Source organism: Ipomoea triloba, chromosome 4 (assembly GCF_003576645.1).
Source record: "Ipomoea triloba cultivar NCNSP0323 chromosome 4, ASM357664v1".
Classification (NCBI taxonomy): Eukaryota; Viridiplantae; Streptophyta; class Magnoliopsida; order Solanales; family Convolvulaceae; genus Ipomoea; species Ipomoea triloba.
Window position 1 is genome coordinate 75871 of NC_044919.1, and position 25531 is coordinate 101401.

General features: G+C 36.9%; 5 protein-coding genes across 5 annotated transcripts; 4 read left to right on the forward strand and 1 right to left on the reverse strand.

The window, feature by feature from the left end:
• Window positions 1–607: 607 nt before the first annotated feature.
• Window positions 608–3114, forward strand: LOC116017384 (UV-stimulated scaffold protein A homolog). Its single transcript, XM_031257963.1, has 2 exons — window positions 608–867; window positions 1102–3114. The coding sequence occupies exons 1-2, from the start codon at window positions 679–681 to the stop codon at window positions 2872–2874; spliced, it is 1962 nt and encodes a 653-aa protein (XP_031113823.1). The 5' UTR covers window positions 608–678; the 3' UTR covers window positions 2875–3114.
• A 618-nt stretch (window positions 3115–3732) lies between these two features.
• On the forward strand, window positions 3733–8832 carry LOC116015181. The gene is made up of 5 exons (XM_031255206.1): window positions 3733–6549; window positions 6712–7316; window positions 7488–7697; window positions 8168–8382; window positions 8520–8832. Exons 1-5 carry the CDS (start codon window positions 3870–3872, stop codon window positions 8578–8580), a joined length of 3771 nt encoding a protein of 1256 aa, XP_031111066.1. The 5' UTR covers window positions 3733–3869; the 3' UTR covers window positions 8581–8832.
• On the reverse strand, window positions 8802–9953 carry LOC116015182. The gene has a single exon (XM_031255207.1). The coding sequence runs from the start codon at window positions 9610–9612 to the stop codon at window positions 9001–9003; it is 612 nt and encodes a 203-aa protein (XP_031111067.1). The 5' UTR covers window positions 9613–9953; the 3' UTR covers window positions 8802–9000.
• A 1086-nt stretch (window positions 9954–11039) lies between these two features.
• Window positions 11040–18332, forward strand: LOC116017458 (dynamin-related protein 5A-like). Its single transcript, XM_031258045.1, has 16 exons — window positions 11040–11421; window positions 11813–11876; window positions 13785–13889; window positions 14077–14178; window positions 14880–14930; window positions 15039–15100; window positions 15236–15326; window positions 15441–15505; window positions 15972–16166; window positions 16315–16434; window positions 16614–16684; window positions 16767–16992; window positions 17111–17161; window positions 17374–17602; window positions 17783–17922; window positions 18074–18332. Exons 1-16 carry the CDS (start codon window positions 11293–11295, stop codon window positions 18200–18202), a joined length of 1830 nt encoding a protein of 609 aa, XP_031113905.1. The 5' UTR covers window positions 11040–11292; the 3' UTR covers window positions 18203–18332.
• A 4336-nt stretch (window positions 18333–22668) lies between these two features.
• LOC116015436 (O-acyltransferase WSD1-like) lies at window positions 22669–25354 on the forward strand. The gene is made up of 7 exons (XM_031255502.1): window positions 22669–22964; window positions 23055–23606; window positions 23772–23838; window positions 23995–24098; window positions 24252–24470; window positions 24578–24715; window positions 24883–25354. Exons 1-7 carry the CDS (start codon window positions 22725–22727, stop codon window positions 25072–25074), a joined length of 1512 nt encoding a protein of 503 aa, XP_031111362.1. The 5' UTR covers window positions 22669–22724; the 3' UTR covers window positions 25075–25354.
• The last annotated feature ends 177 nt before the right edge of the window (window positions 25355–25531 follow it).

The window sequence follows — 25531 nt, forward strand, 5'->3', positions numbered from 1 at the left end:
TTCGTCGTCCTTGGCTTCCTCCCTCCTCACTGTCAGTACAACACATTTCAACGTTTACACCACAAGTCAATAACTTACTCATTTTAGCTATAAAAAATAGAGAATTGAAGACAACCAATATAATGTAGGTTTTTATTTTAATAAACATATCTTATTTAATTATTATACTCTAGATTGGATGCCAACTTAATTAATGAATAATGATTACCTCCACACTTGTGAAATGTGAATGCAAATTAAGTTAGACATCCATCCATCCATCTTCTCTCTCTTTCACGCACGTCTCTGTTCGATGTTCAGAAAAATAATAAATAAAATGTCACATATGAGATGACTTTAATTTGTCTGCAAAGACATTCGGTACTGTTACTTTGCTTAATAAATAACTGGTACGTTGGTTAGTCAATAAAGTTAAAAAGTATTTTGGTTTCCTCAGATCACAGATGACAGATCTGATCCGCAGCCCAAATGCCTGGAATATAAATTGTATGTTTATTTGCCTTCAGAGGCCCATATCCATTTTGGGCTTTTACAAGTAAGCAGGCCTCAGGCCTCTCCTTATTGGCAGGCAATGCATAAGTCATAAAGTGTGTAATTTCTGATCTGGAGCCTTCAATTACATATTTTCCTGCAGGGACTTGAAGAAGAAGAAGTAGAAGAAGAAGAAAGAAGATAATAATGGAGGATGAGAGTGATACTGAGAAGAGGATGGTGGTAGGGCTTATAGAGAAAGCCACGAATTCAACCACACCCCAAGTCGACACGCGCCTTCTCAAAGGCATCAAATCCCTCGTCCGCTACTCCGATTCCCACCTACGACTTGCCGCCCAAACCCTAATGTCCCTCATGAAACGTGATCACTCTCAGGTTCTCATTTCCTACCTTATATGCTTTCATACTTTTACTCCAATTAATATATCTATCTATCTATCTCTTTGTATGTATGCATGGTTTACATTACATATCTCGATGTTGTTGGGCTAATTATAGGATTTAATTTAATTTAATTTTCCCACCTTTTTATTGAGAAACAATAACGCTTCTGCACTCAAACCTTATGCTATACATATGAAATTTCATTTTCCTTCTTATCTTTTGCAGGTTAGGTATCTCACCCTTTTGATTATAGATGAACTCTTCATGAGGTCAAAGCTTTTCCGGGCTATACTTGTTGAGAATTTAGATCACTTATTAACCTTGAGTGTAGGATTCAGAAGGAACCTACCCCTCCCTGCCCCTGCTTCTGTTGCATCTGTTTTGCGTTCCAAGGCCATTGAGTTCTTGGAAAAATGGAACACCTCATTTGGAATTCACTACAGGCAGCTTAGGTTGGGGTATGATTATCTCAAAAATACGCTTAGGTTTCAATTTCCCAATCTCCAAGCAAATGCATTGCGCATCCAGCACGAGAGAAGAGAAAGAGAGTTGAGGACAAAGGATATTTTGCTGAAGAAGCTTCAAACTTTGAAGGACAATCTTGCTTCAATCAAAGATGAGATTCAGTCAACAACTGATGAAATTTGCGAGTGTTTAAACATTCTTAACACCAAGGATGAAGAGGATATACCATTGGTTCCGTTAGATGATGAAGACATTGAAGAGTTCCGCAACTCCGAACTCAGACAACTTCGCCATGACTCTTTGAAAGAAGGGGAAAAGGTTAGGGAGAATACTGACAATAAGGTTGTTTTTGATGCACTGAGGGAACTGTATAGGGTTCTAATGACCAAACATATAGTTGCTGTGCAAGAATGGATATCAGTTCTCATAAGAGTGGAAACAGAAGACACCAGGTTTAGGGACTCCACGCTGAAGGACTTTATTGATATTCGAAATCACCTCAAATCAGTAAAAGCAAAATGTGAAGCCTCAGGTTGCACTCTTTCAAAAACTACCTCTTTTGAGGAAGAAGTCATCTGGGAAGATGGTAATGTTGGATCATTTGAGAGTAGAAAACCTGTTGGGACACAAAACAATGATGATGGCCGTGCTTTGGCTTCAAATCCCAGTGAGGTGAGATGTGAAGCTAGTGCTACTGAAGGCAGTGATAGATGTCCCAAGGGAAATCGAACCTTCAAGGTCAAAAAAGACACTGGTGGTGAATCAAATCCATTACGTAGTGAGCTTTTAGATAATGCTCCAGTTTTGGACTGGAGCTCTTTCTTGGACAACTGGGGCTCAAAGCGGGATGCCTTGGCTAACCAAAGGGGTTTGGATCTTGATGGACACTGGGGTAGGGTAGACCATGATGCTGTTATTCCTGCAGAAAAAATTGCAGAGTTGAATTTGCATATGACTGTTTATAGAGAAGATCCTGTTGAAATCCAACCATGCCGTGCCCCTTTGAGGAAAGGTGGACTTTGTCAGAGGAGAGACTTGAGAGCTTGTCCATTTCATGGACTGATAATTCCTCGAGATGATGAAGGAAAGCCAATTCTTCAAGGCCCATCGACAGAAGAGACATTATCAGAAACAGAAGACAAAGGAAATGCCATCAGTCATTGCCCTTCAATGGGAGATATGACTCATGCTGATGATAACTTGGTGGAGCAATTGGCCAGACAAGCTGTGAAGAATGTTCGAGAGAGGGATAAAGGTGAAGCAAAGCAGAGAGAACACGAGAGGCAGAATTTGAAGCGAGCAAAGCTTGCAAAGGTACGAGAACACAATGAAGCTGTTCTTCGTGATGCTGCAATTGCATCTTCGTCGTATTCTTATGCTGGAGAAGATCAGCATACAACCAATGGGACAAAATATTCTGCAAGAAACAAGAAAGAAACCCTTGCATCTATGTTGAAAAAGAAAGAAACCGTTAAAGACAGATTAGCTCAGAAGCTTCTGAACTCGCGGGCAAGAGATGCTACACAAAGATAGTTGACGGCAGCAGAGGAAGCAAATTTCCGAGAAGCTTTTCCAAACCAGTGGTAGAGAAATGAGGATTCTCTGTCACATGCACTCACCTAATGTGGCATTGATTTGAATTGCAGCTGTTTTCAGAGGTTGCTTAATGTTATTTGTGTGCATATATATACATACTTTTCAGTCTTTTAACGGAATGTACATTGAGATGGAAAGTGGTTTTGATGTATTGAATTTTCCCCTTCTTTTCTTCAACTTCCCTTTTTGGCTTTAGTTCAGCAAATTGTAAATTGGTTTTGGCCCTGATTGGTAAATAATCAGCCTATCAGCCAATTTTGGTTTATTTGATCACTATTAGTTGTTTGGTTAATAAGCTTTTTGTAACTCCAAAATGCTAAAATTCAAAAGACTACTCAAAGCAGCCTTTTCAATTACCTTTTTGAGAAAAGAAATTATATCAAACAGCTATCAGCTAACAGCTAATTTATCAAACAACTTTTTACAATCAGTTAATATTATCAACAAATCATACCTTATAATCCAAACAACCAACCCAATCAGCTAACAGCCATTTACCAAACAGGCCTTAGACTTTAGACAATGTTTTGATGTTTTTATTCAAGTTTCATTGGCGCATGACAAATTTTGGCAATTGAGGTTAGTGGAGTTAGTCCATGCCATGATGACATTAACACTTGGAAAGAGTGTATAATTTCAATTTTGAAGCTCAGCTTATCCGTTCCAGTAGATTAGATAAGCTGAGCTCCAGTCCAGATGCAATCCATTACTACTGTGGTCGATGGACGATGGTGAAACATAATTTATTTTTTTTTTTAAATTAAAATAAAATGAGGAGGCGCTACAGAAGATAAACGCAAAAGTACATAACTGCTATAAATCCTTCAGCAGCAGCGAGAGGCTTTGTCGGGGTTTAAGCAAAGCTTATTCCTCTCTCTCTGCATTTCTCTAATTCATTTCATACCTCGCATCGCGAGCTTTCCTCTTCACTCATGGAACTTCTAAATTCCACAGTTTCAACCACACACCCTATCTTTCGTTCACTTCCATTTTCTTCCTTATCAACCAACAACTCCTCAACAATCACCTTTTCGAAATCTAAAAAATTTCCCCTATTCTCCCAATTTTCCTCCCCCTCAAGATTCATAATTTCAGCTCATTTTTCCCGACGCTCGAACCGCCAGAATCATCTCAGGAGAAAGATCCTTGAAAATCAACAACTACGGCAACAACAGGAGGTGAGTGGCAATTCTGTAATTTCTGCTCCCTTTTCTCAAAGTGTTCAGCAGGACTATGAAAATTTTGATCAAAATTCGAAATTACATGATTTTGATTCTGAGATTGCTCAATATTCCACCAAGTCGCGTGATATTAAGCTATCAAGGCCTTTTGGCGAGTCCGTCATGTGGAATAAATTAGAGAATTGGGTTCAGCAGTATAAGAAGGACACAGAGTTTTGGGGCGTTGGGACTGGTACCATATTCACAGTTTATCAGGATTCCGGGGGTAAGGTTGAAAGGGTAGTTGTAAATGAGGATGAAATTTTCAGAAGAAGTAAAGTTCAACCAGCAGTGTTTAGGGATGCTGATGCTGCAGTTGATGATATAAGTGAAGTTAATGAAAAAGTTTCTTTTGCCAAGTCGTTAGCCAGAGAAATGGAATTTGGGAACAACCTAATTCCTACAAATAGTTCAGTTACAAAGTTTTTGATTTCTGATGAGGCAAAGTTAGATAATGTCCTAAAGGGAATAAGTGGTTTTAGTCTAAATCCAAGTTCCTATAAAATGCTACCTCAGACTGGGATTGCAGTATTGTGTGGTTTAATTGCGATGTGGGGTCTGAAGATGTTGTTTGGAGCTTGGAACAATGAACAGGGCTACACAAGATTAGAGAACGAAATGCTGAGGAGAAAGAGGGAAGCTAGAATGAAGAAGGAGAAGGATGTGAAAGGTAGTGTAGAAGTTGTCCAGGAGTCCACAGAGCATAACACCAACTTTTCTATTGAGAGGCCCCAGTTTAATAAGGAAAAACTCATGAGTAGTATAATGAAAACTAGGGAGTCACATAATAAACCAGCATTGCCAGAATATCCAAGCAGCCAGCAGATTGGAGATACACAATTTGATTATAAGATTCAGGAAATTAAAGAGATGGCAAGGCGTGCAAGAGAATTGGAAGAAAAAGATAATTTGCCTAATGATGATGTAGCTGATTCTGATACTTTTGATGCATTCTCCAATGAAAATGATGTGGTAGAGCAACCTCACTTACGGAGTCTTGGTTCTCAAATGGACCTTAATGAATACAGTGGAGATACCCGAGATCTGAGAAAAACTACAGAACCAACACCTCTTGATAGTATTGAAAATGATGCTAGAGTCTTGAGTTGTGTAACTGCAAAGAGTCCCACTGATTCTTTAAGTTCTACAGAAAATCAAAGTGATTTGGTGCATGATGCAAGCTTGTTGAATAATGTCAATGGGATAACTGAACAATCTGCCATGCCAGGTGGCCTATCAAGCAAGCCACGCAAAAATTATATGAAAACAAAGTCAAGGATCATAATGTCAGTGAAGGAAGCTAGAGAATACCTCTCTAGGAAAACCAATAAATGTAAAGAAAACCAAGAGAGCATAGTTGCAAGTGTCAAAAAAGTTGATACATCATCTACCAATTTAATGGAAAAGAAAGGCGTTGGCCATGTGAACCAGAAATCTGATGACTCGAGTGAGTTCTTGAAAGATTCTAATTGCAAAAGAAAGAAATCTGTTATCCAAGAGAGCATAGTCACCAGTGTTGAGCAGGTTGATACCCTATCTACCAATTTAATGGAAAAGAAAACTGCTGGCTGTGTGAACCAGAAATCTCATGATTCCCATGAGTTCTTGGAAGATGCTAGTTGCAAAAGGAAGAAATCTCTTCCAATTGATAACAATTATGTAGCTGTACAAGGCAGCAAGGCAGTTGATTCTGGTGACCTTGACTTGAGCTCACACGATGGAGGCCACTGTGAAAGTTCTGTCAATAGGCTGGCTGATTTAGCGTTGCCTATAAGAGCAACAGACAGTGAGAGTAGGTCAGACCAGGATGATAACAACAAAATCATATCACCTTCCATTTTGCTTGAAGCATCAACTACTTGTCAAGATTCCAGTTTCACCAATGTGCCATCTTTTCCAGCAATGGAAATCCCAGAAGATGTCAAAAAAGGGGTAGCAGATTTGAACATTCCTGAAACTCACTCTGATCGTAACAGAAATGACAGAAGCCAAGAGACAGCTCCATTGGTAAATAAGGAGAATTGGTTGGAAAAGAATTTTCATGTACTCGAGCCAGTAATTAAGAAGATGCATATGGGCTTTAGGGATAATTACTTGGTTGCAAAGGACAAACCTAGCGAAGAGTTGGATGCAAAGACAAAGCACCTTCACCTTGAGACTAGTAAATATGGTGGTGAACTTGAATGGATGAGAGATGAAAGGCTCAAAGAAATTGTATTTAAGGTTCGAGAAAATGAGCTGGCTGGAAAAGATCCATTTTTCCAAATGAGTAATGAAGATAAACTTGCATTCTTTGATGGCCTAGAGAAGAAAGTTGAACAAGAGAACAAGCAACTTTTGGATTTGCATGAATGGCTGCACACAAACATTGAAAACCTTGATTATGGAACAGGTAGCAAACTTTTGCATGAATATTTTACGTCATTTTTATCTCTTGATAAATTAATAAAATGAAGAAATGAAATGTGTCATAAGTTTATCTTAATGCTATTTTATAACTTGGTGCTTGGTTAAAATGTTTTGATATTTACTGATGAAGTTTCTTCTGCTCTAGATGGCATCAGTTTGTATGATCCACCGCAGAAAATTATGCCTCAGTGGAGAAGTCCTCCCATGGAGAAAATTCATGAGTTACTCAATAGCTCTGTAGAACTGAGAAAGACAGTTGATGAAGGTACTAAAGAGTCTACTGTCATGAATAAATACAAACAAGAGACACATCTCAAATCAACAGACTCTCAAATCAACACTGAGCTAGAAAATAAATCAGCAAAAGCTCCTAAGACTATTATAGAAGGAAGTGATGGTTCAGCTAGAGCCGGAAAGAAATCTGGAAAAGAGTATTGGCAGCACACAAAGAAATGGTCACAAGGGTTCCTAGAGTCATACAATGCAGAAACAGACCCAGAAATCAAAAGTGTTATGAAGGATATAGGGAAGGACTTGGATAGATGGGTTACTGAGAAAGAGATACAAGAAGCTGGTGAACTAATCGATAAATTACCTGAGAGGGGAAAGAAGTTCATCAAAGAGAAACTTGACAAGGTCAGAAGAGAAATGGAGCTATTTGGACCCCAAGCTGTGGTGAGCAAATATCGCGAGTATGCTGATGAAAAGGAAGAGGATTACTTGTGGTGGCTAGATTTACCTTATTTACTGGTAAGTAATTACCTTTCTCATTTTGCGTGTTAATCCAATTATGATTTTTATTTTTATTAAAAGGAAGAGCCCAATGTATTTTTATCTTGTTCTTTGAGTTTACATGTCCTGAGTACCAACTGCTGTGTAATTATGATTTCTGAAATGTTTGGGTTTCTGTTTTTCTTCTAGTGTATTGAAATGTACGTCAGGCAAGAAGGGGAGATGGAAGTGGGGTTCTATTCATTAGAAATGGCTGCTGATCTGGAATTGGACCCTCAGCCAAAACATGTAATTGCTTTTGAGGATGCTGGTGATTGTAAAAATCTTTGCTACATTATACAGGCTCACATGGAAATGCTTGGCAATGGAAATGCATTTGTTGTTGCACAACAGCCCAAGGTAAATTTGTTTGCTCCTTTTACTATGTTTTGATAGATTTTTCTGTTGGAGCTCCCTCAAGTGTATTAAAACAAAGCCCGTGTGCCTTGTTGGCAAGGACCAAAACAGAAACTAATCAATCAATTACTTTACCAAACCTTTCCTCAAATTTTATGAAAAAGTAGATCAGTAAACTTTTAGTGTGTTTAATTTCGAGTGAAGTGCCTGATTAGAACAAATATATATTTAGATTATCTATTGACAAAAATGTCTACCATGAATTAAACAGTTTGTGCATGGTGTGCTGAAGCTCATATGTTCCTTTCTCCCTTTATATTTGAATGCTACTACATGCGCATTTTCTTTTTAGGTTGACAGTAGATTTCAATTGCTTTATGTAGGAGAATAGTTGGAAGCCTAGAACCATAGATTACATACAAAAAAGCATTGTCATTATATTTTAATCACTGCTGGCACTGTGCACTAAGCAGGATGCTTTTCGGGAAGCCAAAGAAAATGGTTTTGGTGTGACTGTAATTAGGAAAGGGCAGCTACAGCTCAATGTGGACCAAGCGTTAGAAGAGGTGGAGGAAGTTATCAGTGAAATTGGAAGTAAGATATACCATGATAAAATAATGCGTGAACGTGGTGTTGATATAGAGGCGTTAATGAAGGGCGTATTTGGTACTGGAAAGTGTGCCTACAGGTAAGTTTGAACCTTTCTTCAATCTGAGGAATAACTTATTATTTGGTACATCTTGCAGTGTTTGCATATAGTTGTAGTGAGTATTTGCTCACTTTTGTTGTGCCACATATAGAATCACTTCTTTGGGTTTTTTCCAGTAAGAAGTCAAAGAAGAAATTGAGGAAACTGCTTGCAAATAGAAGAAAACACTCAAAATAGATGAAGTTGATTGAGCACTAAAGAAAACACTTGGAGCTGGGAGCATGGCTATCTTGAATATTTATGCAGTTTAATGGTTCCATTCCATGCACGGTAGCAAGTTTATCATCTATTGAGGCTACATTTCTTTAGCTCAACCTTAATATAGAGCTGCCAGTCTGCTGCCCGGTTTGCCATCTTTCCTAGCTGCTGTTATGCAGACAGAATATGAAATAATGAAATGATAAACAACACACTTGTGCATTTTGCAGATCTTCAATCTTACAGTAAATCTTACATCAATTATCTAGTATCTATCTATAGAAGGAGAAACGCAAAGTAATTAATTCCCTGTGTTTGCTGGATTTAATTACTTGTACATTAAGGATAAACATTAATGCAGCAGAGACGAGGCTGAGGCTGAGGCTGCTGCTGCAGGATTCAGCAATGGATGCCCAGTACAGATCCACTGCTGACTTGAATCACCACCCCGCATCTCACCTTGCTCACCACTCTATGCGTCAACACCTTCAGCACTCTTACCCTCCCCACCAGCTTCATCCTAGTCTCTATAACCATCGTGGGTCCCATTCCCATTCCTCCACCGCTAGCCGCCGCCGCCAGCTGTGAGGAGGAAACAATCCCAGCGGCCTTCAGCGCCGACGGCAAGGGGTAGGACTGGACATTGAACTTGGCGGACATGTGCTGGGTCCGGCCCGCGTCAATCTTTCCGGCGGGAATTAATACGACGCCGACGGGCTGGCCGGAATAGCTAAGCTGTAGGGAGCTGTCATAGTGAGTGAACTGGTCGCGGTTGGGATTGGTGACGGTGACGTACTGTAAGAAGGTGAAGTTGACGGTGCCGTTGGAGATGGAAAAGGTGGGGAATCGCACGGCGTCGACTGCTATTCTGGGTGACTTGGGCTTGAAGACGAAGAAGTAGACTGTGACGATGATGGCGGCGACAAAAAGCAAGAAAACGGTGGCGACTACACATGAAGCTAAGTTGGTCCTGCCGCGACGGCTAGGCTTAGATCTATACGGATCAAACATGGAAATTAATCAAGAATTGATAGATGGATTGCGGATTGCGGATTTCGGAGAGGAAAGTAAAATTGCAGTGAGACACACACACAGAAAGAAAGAAAGAAAGAAAGAAACGTAGGATGGGATGGGATCCCAGAGCCCAGACAAAGACACACAAATTAAAGCTAAGTAAGTGTGAGTGCTAAGAAAAAGAAAAAGACAAGGAGAAAGAAAAAGATACGATCTTGATTTTCCGATGATAATGCTTGCTAAGTTCAAATGTCCGGATCTAGTTAGTCCACTGATCCAGGTTTACCACCTATTCTGCAACTTTTTACCAAAAACAAAGAAATATTACCAAAACAAAAAAAAAAAAAAGAAAAAGATACTCCTTAAGCTAGTAGTTGTACACTTGCAACAAAACCTTTCATGTAATGCTGCTAATGCACACTAATTTGAGATTGCCAGAGTTGGTAGTGCAAAGAAATTGGGCAACAAGGGAAGTGGTTACTGCTCTGCTCTTTCTGTTTTCCCTAATAAGGAAGGGTGTGATGGCAGGCAGGTTTAGGCTAAGAAAGAGGGTTTTGAGTGTAAGATAAGGTTTGCATAATTGCATTCTAAGTGAATTGAGAATCAAGATATCCCCCTTCAATTCCCATTTCCCAAGCACAATCAGGCTAGCTCAACACCAACCAACGAACTCTTTTTGCTAAAATCCACATGACACTAAGGTTCATGTATAAACAACCTCATACAATGAGAATCATTTCAGACTTGTTCTAAAACACATAACCAAGTCATTTTATTATTACACCCCAACTGCAACTGCAACTGCCTGCAATCTTCCACAACCCATCACATCTATTCATTTCATGCAACCCAAACTACCACAACTGAAATTTTAGACGTCTTTTAGGAAATCTTAGCAAGGTGGTGGTCCATGTAATATGAAACAATGCAGCCAAATAATTCTGAACCATCTCCCCAATTCAATTCTCCCTTTGTGCACCTTTCTTAATAATCACAATAGAGTTATGAAGTGTCCAACAGTCGCATTGGGAGCACAACTCAAAACAACAATCATCCCAACTTATATCATCTGTTAAAAAAGAAATTGGATTAAAGTCTAGAACTGTTTTCTAAATTCATGTGTTCTTAAAAAAATAATAGTCATATTTTAATTCCAATCCCAACTAAATAAAATAATTAAAATATACTACGTATTATTTAACTCATTTTTAACATTTACTTCATCTTCCGATAATAATCCATGTAATACCCATATATAAATATAATTTTTTTAACCTACAAGGCAACAAGTTAAAATAAAAAGATAGAAAGGGTAAAAATAAAAAATAATTAAATAAAAGCCTAACGGGAAGAAACAAAAGAGGGGCCTATGCCGTAAGCCGTAACCCACCCACTTGCCAGTGTTGTTTATTCACCGATTCTCACGCGGTTCTTCGTTTGAATTCTATCTGCCGTTACATATATAGCCATACATATAGATACAGAAAATGAAAACCAACTTATAGAAAATTTTGCCACTGCTTCAAACTTCCGGCCGATTCATTTTGATTGTCGGTCTGCAGTACAGAAATTCAAAATCCCTCCATTTGATTTTGATCTGTCAACTCGCCGAGTAGTTTTTTGTTTTTAGCGGTTCCGGATTCAAATCGACGCAGATCTGTTACTTGGACAGATACAATGGAGAACCTCATCTCATTGGTAAACAGATTGCAGAGAGCTTGCACAGCGCTAGGCGATCACGGCGAGGATAGTGCTTTGCCTACTCTGTGGGATGCGTTACCTTCCATCGCCGTCGTCGGTGGCCAGGTCTCCACAGATCTCTCTTCTCTACACACAACACATATACGTACATGCATACTCTCATTATTATGCGTCTACAACACATATATACTCATTTTGTTATCTATTCCTGTACCGCAATTTTGGAATATTATCTTCTAAGATTTCGATTCAGCTTTAGGTATGCATGCATTGTTTAGGGTTTCATTATTTATGTTCTGGTTTCTTCAAATCCATCTGCCTGTCCTTTGCTTTATTTTAGTCTGTAATTATATGCATCAAACTTTTAATGAGGTTGCGTTGTTAACCCATTTCTGCTCACTATTATGAACTTACTGCACTCAGTCTCTGTTTTGCTCATCTACTTATTAGTTGTAAAATGTTAACCCATCACTCTCTTTTTGGTGCATTTGTACAGAGCTCAGGAAAGTCTTCTGTGCTAGAGAGCATTGTTGGCAAGGACTTTTTACCCCGTGGATCAGGTAGGAATTAAAAATATTCATTTCCTGTTTGAACCTTGGAATTACCAAAAAAAACATATACACTAGGAGTATTGTGTTTATCCTACAAATAAGGAAAGAATATACAAAATACATAAATCCCTATATTAGAGGAATAGCCAGCAATCTTGAAACTAACTTCTAGGAATCATGATTTATCCAGCAATTCCTATTTACAAATGACTTATGAAATATAGAGTATTTAAAACTGAAACCCTTCATAAGTCATGGTTTATCCACACTACCTTTCAAACCGAGACATTTTTATCATTTTCAACTTGCACACCAAGTCCTTTAATTCGGTTTGTGTTGACTTTTAGTTAGAACATCAGCTTTGTACTCCCCCCTAGTAGGGGATATACCTCATATACGTTAAACACACTCTTCTATTATCAATCCTTTACTTTATTAAATGGTGATACTTTGACCTTCAGCCCACTTAGTAATCTCTTTAGCCAAATACCTTTATAAATACTGCCCAATCCTCATCACTATAAATTACCAACATCTGTCATCTTCCCTTCAAAATAAGAATCCTTTTCCCATTGTACCTTTTATTTAGAATTTTAGATACCTAAATACTCTAGAGTGCATCAAAGTTTTTCTCCTTTGGTGGATTACATTAACTAGCTAATCATGCTCATACCAAAGACAATGTTTGGTAGCATGTGTGGCAAGTAAATCAGCTTGTTCACTAATATTTTATATAGTTCACCATCAACGTCTTTTCCACATTCAATTTACAGCTTAGCATTAGGCTTTTGTAGGTGTCTCATATTCTACACTGTCATCTATATATACACTATAAAAATGGAAAGATTGCTTATAAAAATAATGAATGATTTGATTGTGACTGATAGCCCTTCTTCTTCAATACTTCTCAAACAACTTTCTAGGAGTTGCTTCAATCCATTATCCATATAGAGACTTTTTAATCTGCATGCTAAGTTTCCTTCCTTTTCAAACCCTATTAGAAAATTGATACAGAGTAAGGTGCCTTTCATATCCAATTTTTATATATGTTGCTGGATATGGTTGTAAGGTGTCTTTCATGTCCATTTTTTGTCCTTGGCCAGGTGCAGAGTTTTCTTTGCTTGTACTTGGCGTCTTGGCCAAGTGCCAACCAAGTCTTATTTGTATGTCCTTGGCCAGGTCCCAGGTCTATTTTGCTTATCCTAATCCATATGCCAACTCCACTTTGCCCATTCTCAGCTAGGTGAAAGGTGCCAAGTCTACTTTGCCTATCCTCAACTAGATTTCCGTTTCCCACCTTTAAAGTTAAAACTCATATGGCCATCAAGTAATTGAAAACGTGGCAGACTTATAACAGTTTATGTGATTGAGGGGGCCCTTTGGACAGGGCAGAATAATTTTATTTCTTGGTGTCCTCGGATACTTGGTAGACGTTATCCAAATTAAATATAGCATTTATGACCAATTGTAACTGCTTTGTTTATCATTATTTGAACCGTTAATCATTGATGGTTGACAATAATCTACAGCTGATAAATTGTATAAAACCTCCAAGGAAGGTGGATACATTCTCATCATTGAAAACCACATTTCTTTCTTTATTAAGCCGATTTCTTACAGCATTTTACCTACATACTTGATCTACACGGAAAAAGCCTTAGCACATGATTGGACCAAGCGATTGGTAGAGTTTATGCTGGGCCACTCAAAATTAGATGCCAATGAGGAAACAATTTAAAGATCTATATTCCATGGGAATAGGTAGTAATTAGGAAACTAATTCCAAGAAATATTATCCTGTTTACATAAATAAAATTGCAATATATTGATAAGTGAATTTCCTAATAAACTGGGATTTTTTTCTAATGGATGCATATTGACAAAAAATGCATTTAATATTGATTGATTAATATGCAGGTATTGTGACCCGTCGTCCACTTGTCCTACAGCTTCATCGCATAGATGAAAATAGAGAATATGCAGAATTTGGGCACATTCCAAGGAAAAGGTTTACTGATTTTGGTGAGTCTCATGATGAGTGTTAATTTGACCCACTTAACCCTCAGCCTGTGACATGTGAGATCATTTTTTTTCTTCTCCAAGTCGCCTATAATGCATAGGCAACATTTATTGACAGATTACTTATTCCTGATTTTTTTTCTCTCATTTATGGTTCTTGAATGCTAAGTATCATCTAACAATTGTTCAGCTGCTGTGAGGAAGGAAATTTCAGATGAAACTGATCGTGAGACAGGCCGTACTAAAGCAATCTCAAGTGTTCCTATTTATCTCAGTATATATTCTCCTAATGGTATGATCTTTTGCTCTATTTTTGAGTTGACACAATTCAATATTTCAATTGCCACCTAATGCTTTGCATTCAAGTTAATCAAATTTCTTTACTCTTGGCTTCATCTTTTAATGTATTGCGGAGTTGGCTAATCTGCTTTTTAGTTCTACCTCTGTCTCTCTTTGAAATGAAATTGATCAAGTTTTAATTGTTATGGAGTATAATGTAAATAACGTTTAACTTTAAACGTAAGCAAATAAGTTATGTTTATATAAGTAAATGCGAGTAAAAGATAAAGATGGTGATAAGTAACAGAATATGATAATGAATGTAATCATAGTAATGAATAAATATGTAAGTATATAATTGTGAGAATGTGGTTATAGTGATATATATCCAAATAGATGATAGATGATCCTGTTTTCCATTTAGAAAACAGTTTTTAAAAGTTATCTAGTTTTCTAGAAAATTGGAAAATGTTTCCAGTTTTCAAAATGGAAAATTGTGCTAGTAAACATGTTTTCTGTTTTCTATTATCCAAAACTGGAGAAATTCTCCAGTTAGTAAACGGACCACTGATGTTTTGTTCTGCAATGAACAACTGTTAATAGGGGGTTCTAATAAATTTTTCACTCATTTTTCCCTTTTTACATTTGGATGAATGCCATCCAGAGATGTGATGAGCTTACTGTTTTGTTATTCTTACTTTTCTATTTTGGCAGTTGTGAACTTGACATTGATTGATCTTCCTGGACTTACTAAAGTTGCTGTCGGTGAGTTTAGAGTTTTCCTCCTATTTGCTTCAAATATTGGAGTGTGTTTTCAGTTGTATTTCTTTTTTCTAAATATTTGGCCTTTCTTTTTTCATTGAACTATTATAGAGGGACAGCCAGAAAGCATTGTTCATGACATTGAAAACATGGTTCGCTCTTACATTGAGAAGGTATATTTATGTTGTTTAAATATTTTCCTGAAATTATTATTATTATTTTTTTTGTTTCCTCTAATTTGTTGGGAAACACAAACACTACTACATGTTAGTAGGATATTCAATTTCCTGTCCTCTCTGACATTGCAGCCTAATTCTATTATTCTTGCAATTTCTCCTGCCAACCAAGATTTGGCCACATCAGATGCAATAAAAATTTCACGTGAAGTAGATCCAAAAGGTAAGAGTTAGGGTTGTTGGCACTCTATAATATATTTACCCTGCTCCATCTTTTCATTTATTCTAGAAATCTGTACACTAGAATGATTAATACTTCACCCTAATAACACTGCAGGGGAGAGGACATTTGGAGTTCTGACGAAAATTGATCTTATGGACAAGGGTACTGATGCTGTCGATGTAAGTTTCTCTACTATGTACTTGTTTGACCTAGCTAAAGCTTACTGGAAAAGAGTGTCTTTTTATAGAATGCCTCAACTATGAAGCTTCTTGATTATTTATTTATTATTTTATTTATTATTATTTTTTGCTTCATGTATTTAATATCCTTTTTGTTTAAAGTGTTTGACTTAGTTTATGCTTTTTGGAGTAGATACGTTCCCATAAGTTGTGGACTGAAAGAGCACTTAGGCTCAAAGAGTGGATTACAAATTTTGGAAACTTCATGTTTCAAGTGCAAGATCTTTTTCTTTTGATCCATGATCATTTTGGAAGTGGCCATCTCTACCAATTAGCTATAGTTTATCTTATTATGCTTTACTGGGTTGCATTTTTACAAAATACTGAGTTACTCATGCTTGTTTCAGCTTGTCAAGAAGGTACTCTGTATAATCTCTTATTTTGAGTTACATTCATTGATATTCAGATATTGGAAGGAAAAGCATACAAGCTACCATATCCATGGATTGGTGTTGTCAATCGTTCCCAAGCTGATATAAACAAAAATGTTGACATGATTGCTGCTAGGCGTAGAGAGCGAGAATATTTTTCTAGCACCCCCGAATACAAGCATCTAGCTCATAGGATGGGCTCAGAACATCTTGGGAAAGTTATGTCTAAGGTGAGCAGTTTTCATGCTTAGTATGTATTGGGACTAGAGTGTTTTGGAGAAATTCCATTATTGGCAAAATTAAGTTCTTTAGAGCAATTTTCTGGAGTAATAATTATACTAACGATCACGTACATTGTTTTTTGGGTAAAATGTTTAGCATTTGGAGTCTGTCATCAAGTCTCGCATCCCTGGTCTCCAGTCTCTTATCAACAAAACTATCATTGAGCTAGAAACAGAGTTGAGCCGTCTTGGGAAGCCTATTGCAACTGATGCTGGAGTTAGTTTGCTTTCCAAGTCTTTATATACTATATCCTGATTTTACCCATATCTATGTGCATACTATGTGTTTTGAAAGTAACTGTCTTTATTGTGTATTTTAAAATGCTGGATTTGCTTATGGTATGCTTGCAATATATAAACCATTTTAACAATTTTCTCTTCTGTATGATAATTCAGGGAAAACTATACATGATTATGGAAATTTGCCGTATTTTTGATGGAAATTTCAAAGAACACCTTGACGGAGTGTAAGTTTTCCATGTCTATGTTTTATTCATCGCCTGCATTTTTGTGTGATGGCATCCATTTGATAACAACCCAATTTTGCAGCCGACCTGGGGGTGATAAAGTTTATAATGTCTTTGATAACCAGCTCCCTGCTGCATTGAAAAGGTTACAATTTGACAAGCATCTTTCTATGGAAAATGTACGGAAGCTTATAACTGAAGCTGATGGATATCAACCTCATTTGATAGCCCCTGAACAAGGATATCGTCGTCTCATTGAATCTTCAGTGATTAGTATTAAGGGTCCTGCCGAGGCTTCTGTTGATGCGGTATGCATATGGTCCTGGTATACATGACACATGCCACTATGCTTTAACAGCATTACTATCAAGGTTTGAACTGTTGAACTAACAAATTACTTACCCTTCTTTCCTGAAATGATTTTAGGTTCATGCTATACTGAAGGATCTCGTTCACAAGGCAATTAATGAGACTACGGTAAGTTTCTAACTCTTTCCACTGCTGTGAATTTGAGATTTTCATGCTATGATGATGCACCCAGCTCTGGTTTGAGTGCATTTTGTGCTGCAGTGAAATCATTTTTCTATTTTTTTATGCACTGAAAGAGAAGCTTGATAGGAGGTGGCGCCAAGTGATATTTTTAAGGAGAAAATCATGATTTCATATGCATGCTTCTTGTTCGTGTGCAGGAGCTAAAGCAGTACCCCTCTCTCAGAGTGGAGGTCAGTAATGCAGCTGTTGAATCATTGGAAAGAATGAGGGATGAAAGCAAGAAAGCCACTCTACAGCTTGTTGAAATGGAGTGTAGTTACCTTACTGTAGATTTCTTCCGTAAACTGCCTCAAGATATTGAGAAGGGTGGAAATCCAACACATTCAATTTTTGACAGATATAATGATTCCTATCTGCGGAGAATTGGTGAGCTGTGGATCTTTTTTTTTTTTTGGGTAGTATTTTCATGTAAAATTTTCTGCTGTAATAATTAACTATGAGAATAACAAAGGCAGGCTGTGTTAACGTCATTTATAAGTATATATTTTTGTTGCCACCTTTGATCATCTTTGATTGATCTGACTGAGTTTTGTGTATGTTGATCAGGATCAAATGTATTGTCTTATGTCAATATGGTATGTGCCAGCTTGAGGAACTCCATTCCTAAGTCTATTGTTTACTGTCAAGTGCGAGAAGCGAAGCGTAGCTTGCTTGACCACTTCTTCACTGAGTTGGGCAAAAAGGAGGTAAGACTATATGTCCCTCATCTCATATTTGCTAGATACCTGGTTGTTTCCCGGGGGCGGGGGCAGGAGGGTATACAGGTTATACAGCAGGGTGCCTAGTATTTATATCCATATAATTGCAACATAAAAATTATTTTGGTTTGGTTTGCAGGCGAAACAGCTGGGCAAACTTTTGGACGAGGATCCAGCTATAATGCAGAGACGTGTATCCTTGGCTAAGAGATTAGAGCTGTACAGATCTGCTCAAGCAGAGATAGATACAGTTGCATTGTCGAAATAGACAGACATCTAAATATATTTCATGCGAATTATTGGTTTATCACTATTTAATTTTTTCACTATAACTAGTGATTCTAATTTCTTTTAACGTATTCTCATCTTTTAAAAAATATAAAGCATATTAATGTTCACTGATCGCTGTTAATATATTTTCTTTTGACAATCTAACATAATGTCTAATGAACTTTAGCTTTAGGGTTAACTTAAGAGCTTAGAGCTTATGAATTTATTTGGCTCCACCTTATGGAAGGGCAACAAGACAATTATCAAAATTTAGTCAATTAATATTCAAAACTCTTAAAAGGAATAAGGATGAAATAGGTTAAATAGGTCACTGAATTATACATGAAACTGCAATTAGACTATCAAATTTAAAAACAATGCAATTGAGTTTCTGAAATACAAAAATAATTTTAAATAAAATATATAAAAACAAAAAACAAAAACAAAAATTGCCGGCCATAGACAATTCATCTCCCGTCCGCAGTTCTTGTTTGTTTGTTTTTTTTTTTTTTAAATTTTAATTTTAATTAATTATTTTATTTATTTTATTTTTAAATATTATTTACACTCTCACATGAATGGGGTGGGTTCGAGCCTCAGTGGAGAGGCGACTGGTGACTCTTTGTGCTTCAGTAGGTTGAGAAAGTTGTTATGAACAGATAGTAACAAAGTCTACGTACTCAAAAATTGGAAATAAGAAGATCAGAAAGTTCACCTAATTGCAGTTTCGTGTGTAGTTCAGTGGTCTATTTAACCCATTTCACCCTTATTCCAAAAAAAAAAAGAGGAGAATTTTAAACCCATGAAACAAGACATTGTCAATAAATATACTTTTGAGTAGTTGAATTCTCTCAACTTCTGAATTTCTTAGATGCATCCTCTGGCCTCCAAAAGATATAATTATTTTTCCTTTTCCTTTTTTAGTTCGTACTATTTTGATATTCATATTCATATATATAAATGCATGCATCTCCTCTAAAATATACTGAGTATTTATTTTTCTTTTTTGGCTAATTAATTTAAGTGGCTAGTTTTCAAATATAAAAAATAAAAAAAAAAAATTTAAGTGGCTAGAGCAGCGAAGATGGATGAATTGAGGTTGTATGGTCAAAATAAGCTAAGCACCAGTCCTTTTCCTATGGTTGTTGAAATAAACAATATCAATCGTTTATCCATCTCTGATTATCTCAGATAGATAGATGGACCGCTTATGTACGTGGCTATGCTATAAGAGTATTGTGCATCATATCTTTATCTAATTTTCTATAATCAAAGTTGAGGTGTGTTTTTTGTATTATTTAATTAGTTGATATTAAAAAAAAAATTAGTTGATATAACAATTAAAATGTGTTTTGAGTGGTTGTCTTATGCATACGGCTATGTTAAAAGAGTATTATACATCATAGCTTAACTAGTTTTTTCATTGTCAAATTGAAGAGTGTTTCTATTATTAATTAATTAGTTGGTATGAAAGTTGAGACATGTTCTAAGTGGTTGTTTTATGTATGTGACTATTCTAAAAGAGCATTGTACATCGTAACTTTAATTAGTTATTTTTCATTGTCAAACTTAAGGTGTGTTTCTAGTATTAATTAATTAGTTTGTATGACACTTGATACATGTTTTCAGTGATTGTTTTGTATATGTAGCTATGCTAAAAGAGCATTGTACACCGTATCTTTAATTAGTTTTTCCATAATCAAAGTTAAATTATGGTAGTTGAGGCGTATTTTGAGCAATCGTTATATCGTGGACCAGGATGCACAGTGCACTGTGGACCCTGGTCTGAAACGACGTCGTTTCGAATGTTAGTAGACGGTGGACGCAAATGACTTCGGGGAATGACTTCATGGAATACACAGAATGACTTAAGAGAATACACAGAATATTGACACAACTACAAAGAAATCATCCTCCTAGCATTCTAATACACAAAACACGTCACAACCTATGTTTAAGTATCCCCTAACATGAATACACAGAAAATGAAAACACCAAATACACAAACACATCACCCATGTGTTTAAGTACCACTAACATTAATACACAGAATCCTTGTCTATCTAGAATACACATAATGACTTGGGGGAATACACAGAATACTGACACAACTACACTGGAATTATCTTCCTAACATTTGAATACACAAAACACATCACAACCTATGTTTAAGTACCTCTAACATGAATACACAGAATCGTAGTCTACAATACACAGAATGCTTTCAAAGAATACACAAAATATTAACACAAATACACAGACCGGCCGAAACGAAAAACATGATTTAAAAAAAAATAAACCATGAATTAAAATTAACAAAACGACGTCGTTTTGGCTGTGCACCATGGTCCATATATAAATTGCCTATTTTGAGTGGTAAGGAATAAAGAACCTGTCTTTTTCCATTCAAAACTAATATTGAAATGTTATATATTGGCCTGCAGGCCTACATATTTATTATTCCGAGCTGCATAGCCTCCATCTTAACAACCAGGCACTCAACCTGGAACGTACAACATACATAGCCTTCCCATATATGTATACATGCAATATACATGCAACAAACCAACATTGATATGAGGATAGAATTTTCTTGGCGAATTAATCTGCTACATCTATACTAAACCACATCCAAAATATATATAATGTGTCGAGTAATATTACATGCACTTTTATTTTTTACTCTATTTTTTATTAAATATTATATGTCATGTTTTGATTATTGATTAATAAAATAGAATGAGTCATGATTTTTGTTCATTTCTTTTTTATTCACCAATAACAAGTAAATACTACGTACTTAATATGAGTTATACTATGTGGAATACAGAAAACCTCCTAATGGGCCCGACACGGTAGGTAATAAAATTGACATGGCTCAATATAAGTCACATTGACAATGGGACCCTACACATGCAGTGCGTTTCTAGGTGATACAGTCTAATATAGAGAGCATACATGCATTTGCTTACTAAGTAGGGTCGGTTGAATTGAATTTATAATGAGTTAATATCCAAAATTGTCCTTGTAGTCATCCATGTATACGAGAGAGAGCCTCTATGCTATACAATTCAATAAACTGTAAACCACTTCCTAAATCAATGTGGGACAAAAGCTTACTTTAAAACTTTTCCCTTCATTTTTACAATTCAAATGTCAACTTTGAGAACCAATTTCTCATTCACCCATTATCTGTTTTGTGCGTACTATATATCAATATCTTCGTCTAACTACAAAGAACTCGAATCCACTTTGACCCAACCCAAATCAGAAGTGGACCCCACATATATTTGTACCACAAAATAGCTACTAAAATTGCCATTTTATGCTATTTTTTCGACAACAGACGACGCCAATGTTGATTTCATAGTCACAGGGTAGCCGGTTGGCAGGCCAACACAACCGTAAAACAAGTCTAAAAGAGATTAAGATGGCAAAGTGATAGTATTATTGCAAGAGAATCAAGAGCTCCCCCTTTCAATGTGCCCCAAAGGTGCATTTATACAAGGTTTATATGCTTTGAAAAAGGAAAGGAAAGAGTTAACAAATTTGATCTTAAGAAAGTTCTCTAAGCTATCATATTCTTTCCTAATGACGAAAAGGGAAGTCTTGCCCAATATCGGAGGAAACCTCTGGGATATCTCCTTTTACCGCCTTTGGGTTTGGGTCTTGATTGTCAGCAGAAGGGTGGGCGATTGGGTTTGGACATGGTCTCTCGGCGAGGATCCTGACTTCCTAGACCACTTGGTGCCTAGTCTACACCTTGTGCTGATTAGGCGCCTAGTCTACATACACCTTGTGCTGATTAGGCGCCTAGTCTACATACACCTTGGCTGCGAATGACTAAAGACCGCTTGCGCTTGTGTACGCGTCCGGGTCAGGATCCCACCAGTCTCTTAAATATGCTGCAAGTCCCGAGTGCTTAGGCATGATCATGACTGGGTACTCGACTCGGGGCTATCCATTAGTGTCCATGCAAAGAAATAGTATTACTATTACATATGAAAGTCACGTTAGTACGTACATGCAATTTACAACATGTAAGGCCTACAAATAAAAAGGAGTCGTTGCCAAGACCTTGTAGTCTAGTTGCACTCCCATATGGAAGTTTGTAGGTTCGACTCTCAGTGAAATTAATATTGACTCTTTGTGCTTTAGTATGTTGTATTGAGAGATCATGTTCAGAATAGTAGTAATTTAAAGCAAGAAGTTCAAATTAAAATTGTAAACCAAATTGTATAATAACATGATTACATCCGTACGTACGCAAGCAACTACATGCAATAAGTAATTAACATGAGTAGCGAATGTGATAGATGAGATCTGAATTCAATTCGATCGATCTATAAATAAGACGAGAATGCTGGAGGTTGGCAATTGTACCTAGCTAGCTAGCTGCGCTACCTCCTTAAGCTATCTATCTATCTTATTTACCCAGCCACTGCACTTAGCTTACTCATCGATCGATCGATCCATCTCAAATATATATATATATATATATATATATATATATATATATAATGGAGCGGAAGCTGAAACCCATCGAAACCAGAAAACAAAAATGCGGCATGGAAAATGTTGAGAATAATAAGTTCATAGCAGAGGAGCCAGTGAGCCCGTCGACTCGTTTGCTTCATGACCCCGCATTCAACCTCCATATTCTGGCCATCATGGGTTTTAACTCTAAAATTAACCCTCATGTTTTCGAACAGAATTTGCCTCATACTGTGCTCAAGCACCCTCGCTTCACCAGCTTGATGGTATGTATATATCTATATATTGTTATTATTGTTTTAATTAAAATATATATATATAACATATATATATATATTATATTGCCTGCCTGCCAGGTTGTGGATAAGGAAGAAAATGGGAAAATGAAATGGGTTGAGACGGAGGTGGACTTGAGTCAACACATTGATGATGATGAGAAGAATATTAAGAAGAGCAATCAGAAGTTTGTGGATGATTATGTTTACGAGCTGAGCAAAGAGAGAATGGACATGTCCCGACCTCTGTGGGACCTCCACATTCTGAACCTGAAAACACAGGACGCCCAGGCCTTGGCGGTGCTGCGGATGCATCATGCTCTGGGAGACGGCGCCTCCATCAATTCCTTACTGCTTGCCTGCACCCGCCAAACTGCTAATCCTCAATTATTCCCAACCATTCCCACCCGCTCCCCGTCTGCTAATAAAACCCTAAAGGCGCCTAAGAATTTGTTGAAACTGGTTTGGAATACATTAGTGGACGTCTTCATCTTCATCGCTACTCTCTTCTTCCTAAAGGATTCCCAAACCCCAATCACGCCATCTCCTGCCTCAGAATCCAAACCCAAGCGATTTGCTTACAGGATTCTATCTCTTCAACATTTATATTCCATCAAACTTGCTACAAACACGGTATATATGTTCAATTCCCTCAGCTCGCTACATTAATTTAAGCTAAACTAACAATATATATATATATATATATATATATATATATATATCGCCTGGCCTAGCTAGCTAGCCTGCTATATATACTTAATTAAATATTCTTCTTCTTCAATTCTTTTCTACATACAGACCATAAATGACGTAGCGTTGGGAGTTACACAAGCTGCTCTTTCTATGTATCTCAACAGAAGTTATGGTACGTATATATATATATATATATATCAGCAGCTAGCTAGCTAGCTAGAAATGAATTGATCTATATATCGAAATGAATTGTTGTAAATAGGTAGCTAGATTAGATTTGATCCAGCGTACGTACCGTAACGATAGATTTTGTTGGGTTGGGGTGCAGGTAAAAGAGATATAGGATCAATCGAAGGACAAAACAATCTCCCCAAGAATGTTCGACTTCGATCATGTCTATTTTTCAACCTAAGACCAGCAAAAGGAATTCAGGTATATATGCATGCATGGATGGTGTGGTTACATTAAGAACGTTGTTAAAGTTGTTGTTGCTTTGGCCTGGACTTTAATTAATAAATTAATTTGCTTTCTCGATCTCTTCTGATGATCGATCTGTTGTTGTTGTACTGTTGAATTGGTACGTAGGCGTTAGCAGACATGATGAAGAAGGAGAAGGGAGAGAGCAAGTGGGGTTGGGGAAACCGTTTCGGTTATGCAATCCTACCCTTAAAAATTGGAATGCTAAATGATCCCTTGGATTATGTGAGACAAGCCAAGGCAACCGCTGACCGCAAGAAATACTCATATGAACCTATTTTCACTTATTTCCTTGCAAATTTCGTCATTAAATTGTTTGGCCCCAAGGTATTACATACCTACCTCCTTCATTCTTATCTACTTAATTAATTATACTACTTCGATCAATTCCATGCATCTTCTTATATATACATCATATCATATATATGGTGCAGGCAGCCGCCATTTTGACGAACAAAATATTCAGCAACGCAAGCACGTGCTTCTCCAACGTTGTTGGGCCTCGACAAGAGATTGAATTCTATGGTCACCCCATTGCCTTTATAGCTCCTACTTGTTATGGCCAGCCAAGTGTACGTACTACTTACTTTTATTTATTTAACCGTGCCATAATCTAAATATATATCCTCATCTATCATTTAATTAATTTTCATTTCTACCTATATATATAAATCCCTAGCTTGTAACTATATACTCTGCTCTGCTCTCATCTGATCTTTTATATATATATATTATTTAGGCTCTGATGGTTCACTTTCAAAGTTATGTGGACAAGATGGCTGTTATTATATCTGTTGATGACAATGTCATTCCTGACCCCAATCAGTTGCTGGATGATTTTGAGAAATCCCTTCATCTCATCAAGGATGCTGCTGCAGCCGCCACATCATCACCAGGCCAACCAGCAATTTATAAGCCGTACGTGCGCTAGGCAAGCTATATATATGTTATATTGAAGATCACATATCTCAAGTAATAATTAATAAGCTGCAGGAATGAAACTGTATAATATGTTGTATGTGTGCTAGCTACCTTAAGTTTAATTTTGTAATAAGTTAAATTGTATGCTTTCTCTTAGCTACCCAACAGGCCAATTGCCTATGGCGGGTGCAGTGGGCTTAGATAGGTTGGTGTACACCACCCCGCCCGGCCTTGTTATCTCTATATATGAAATTAAATGTATGTAGTGTTATTGGATTCAATTCATACTACTCCGATCCTTAATTATACATATATAAATAAATGTTCTATATATATTCACATATGTCCATATGATCAATTAAGCACGGACACATTATAGTACTACGTTATATATGATCATATCCGCACTTACATATTCAGAACAATACGTTTTTTGAAGGGATGAATAGTGATATAATATTGGGTTT

What these genes read in the sequence shown, in the direction of transcription:
- LOC116017458 (XM_031258045.1), top strand. Translation starts at nt 11,293, where the DNA reads ATGGAGAACCTCATCTCATTGGTAAACAGATTGCAGAGAGCTTGCACA. An exon ending in ACTTACTAAAGTTGCTGTCG is followed by an intron (nt 14,931 to 15,038) that starts GTGAGTTTAGAG and finishes GAACTATTATAG; the next exon opens with AGGGACAGCCAGAAAGCATT. An exon ending in CTATTGCAACTGATGCTGGA is followed by an intron (nt 16,435 to 16,613) that starts GTTAGTTTGCTT and finishes ATGATAATTCAG; the next exon opens with GGAAAACTATACATGATTAT.
- LOC116015181 (XM_031255206.1), top strand. Translation starts at nt 3,870, where the DNA reads ATGGAACTTCTAAATTCCACAGTTTCAACCACACACCCTATCTTTCGT. An exon ending in TTGTTGCACAACAGCCCAAG is followed by an intron (nt 7,698 to 8,167) that starts GTAAATTTGTTT and finishes TGCACTAAGCAG; the next exon opens with GATGCTTTTCGGGAAGCCAA. An exon ending in ACTGGAAAGTGTGCCTACAG is followed by an intron (nt 8,383 to 8,519) that starts GTAAGTTTGAAC and finishes GGTTTTTTCCAG; the next exon opens with TAAGAAGTCAAAGAAGAAAT.
- LOC116017384 (XM_031257963.1), top strand. Translation starts at nt 679, where the DNA reads ATGGAGGATGAGAGTGATACTGAGAAGAGGATGGTGGTAGGGCTTATA. An exon ending in TGAAACGTGATCACTCTCAG is followed by an intron (nt 868 to 1,101) that starts GTTCTCATTTCC and finishes TATCTTTTGCAG; the next exon opens with GTTAGGTATCTCACCCTTTT.
- LOC116015182 (XM_031255207.1), bottom strand. Translation starts at nt 9,612, where the DNA reads ATGTTTGATCCGTATAGATCTAAGCCTAGCCGTCGCGGCAGGACCAAC.
- LOC116015436 (XM_031255502.1), top strand. Translation starts at nt 22,725, where the DNA reads ATGGAGCGGAAGCTGAAACCCATCGAAACCAGAAAACAAAAATGCGGC. An exon ending in GTATCTCAACAGAAGTTATG is followed by an intron (nt 23,839 to 23,994) that starts GTACGTATATAT and finishes GTTGGGGTGCAG; the next exon opens with GTAAAAGAGATATAGGATCA. An exon ending in CTTGTTATGGCCAGCCAAGT is followed by an intron (nt 24,716 to 24,882) that starts GTACGTACTACT and finishes TATATTATTTAG; the next exon opens with GCTCTGATGGTTCACTTTCA.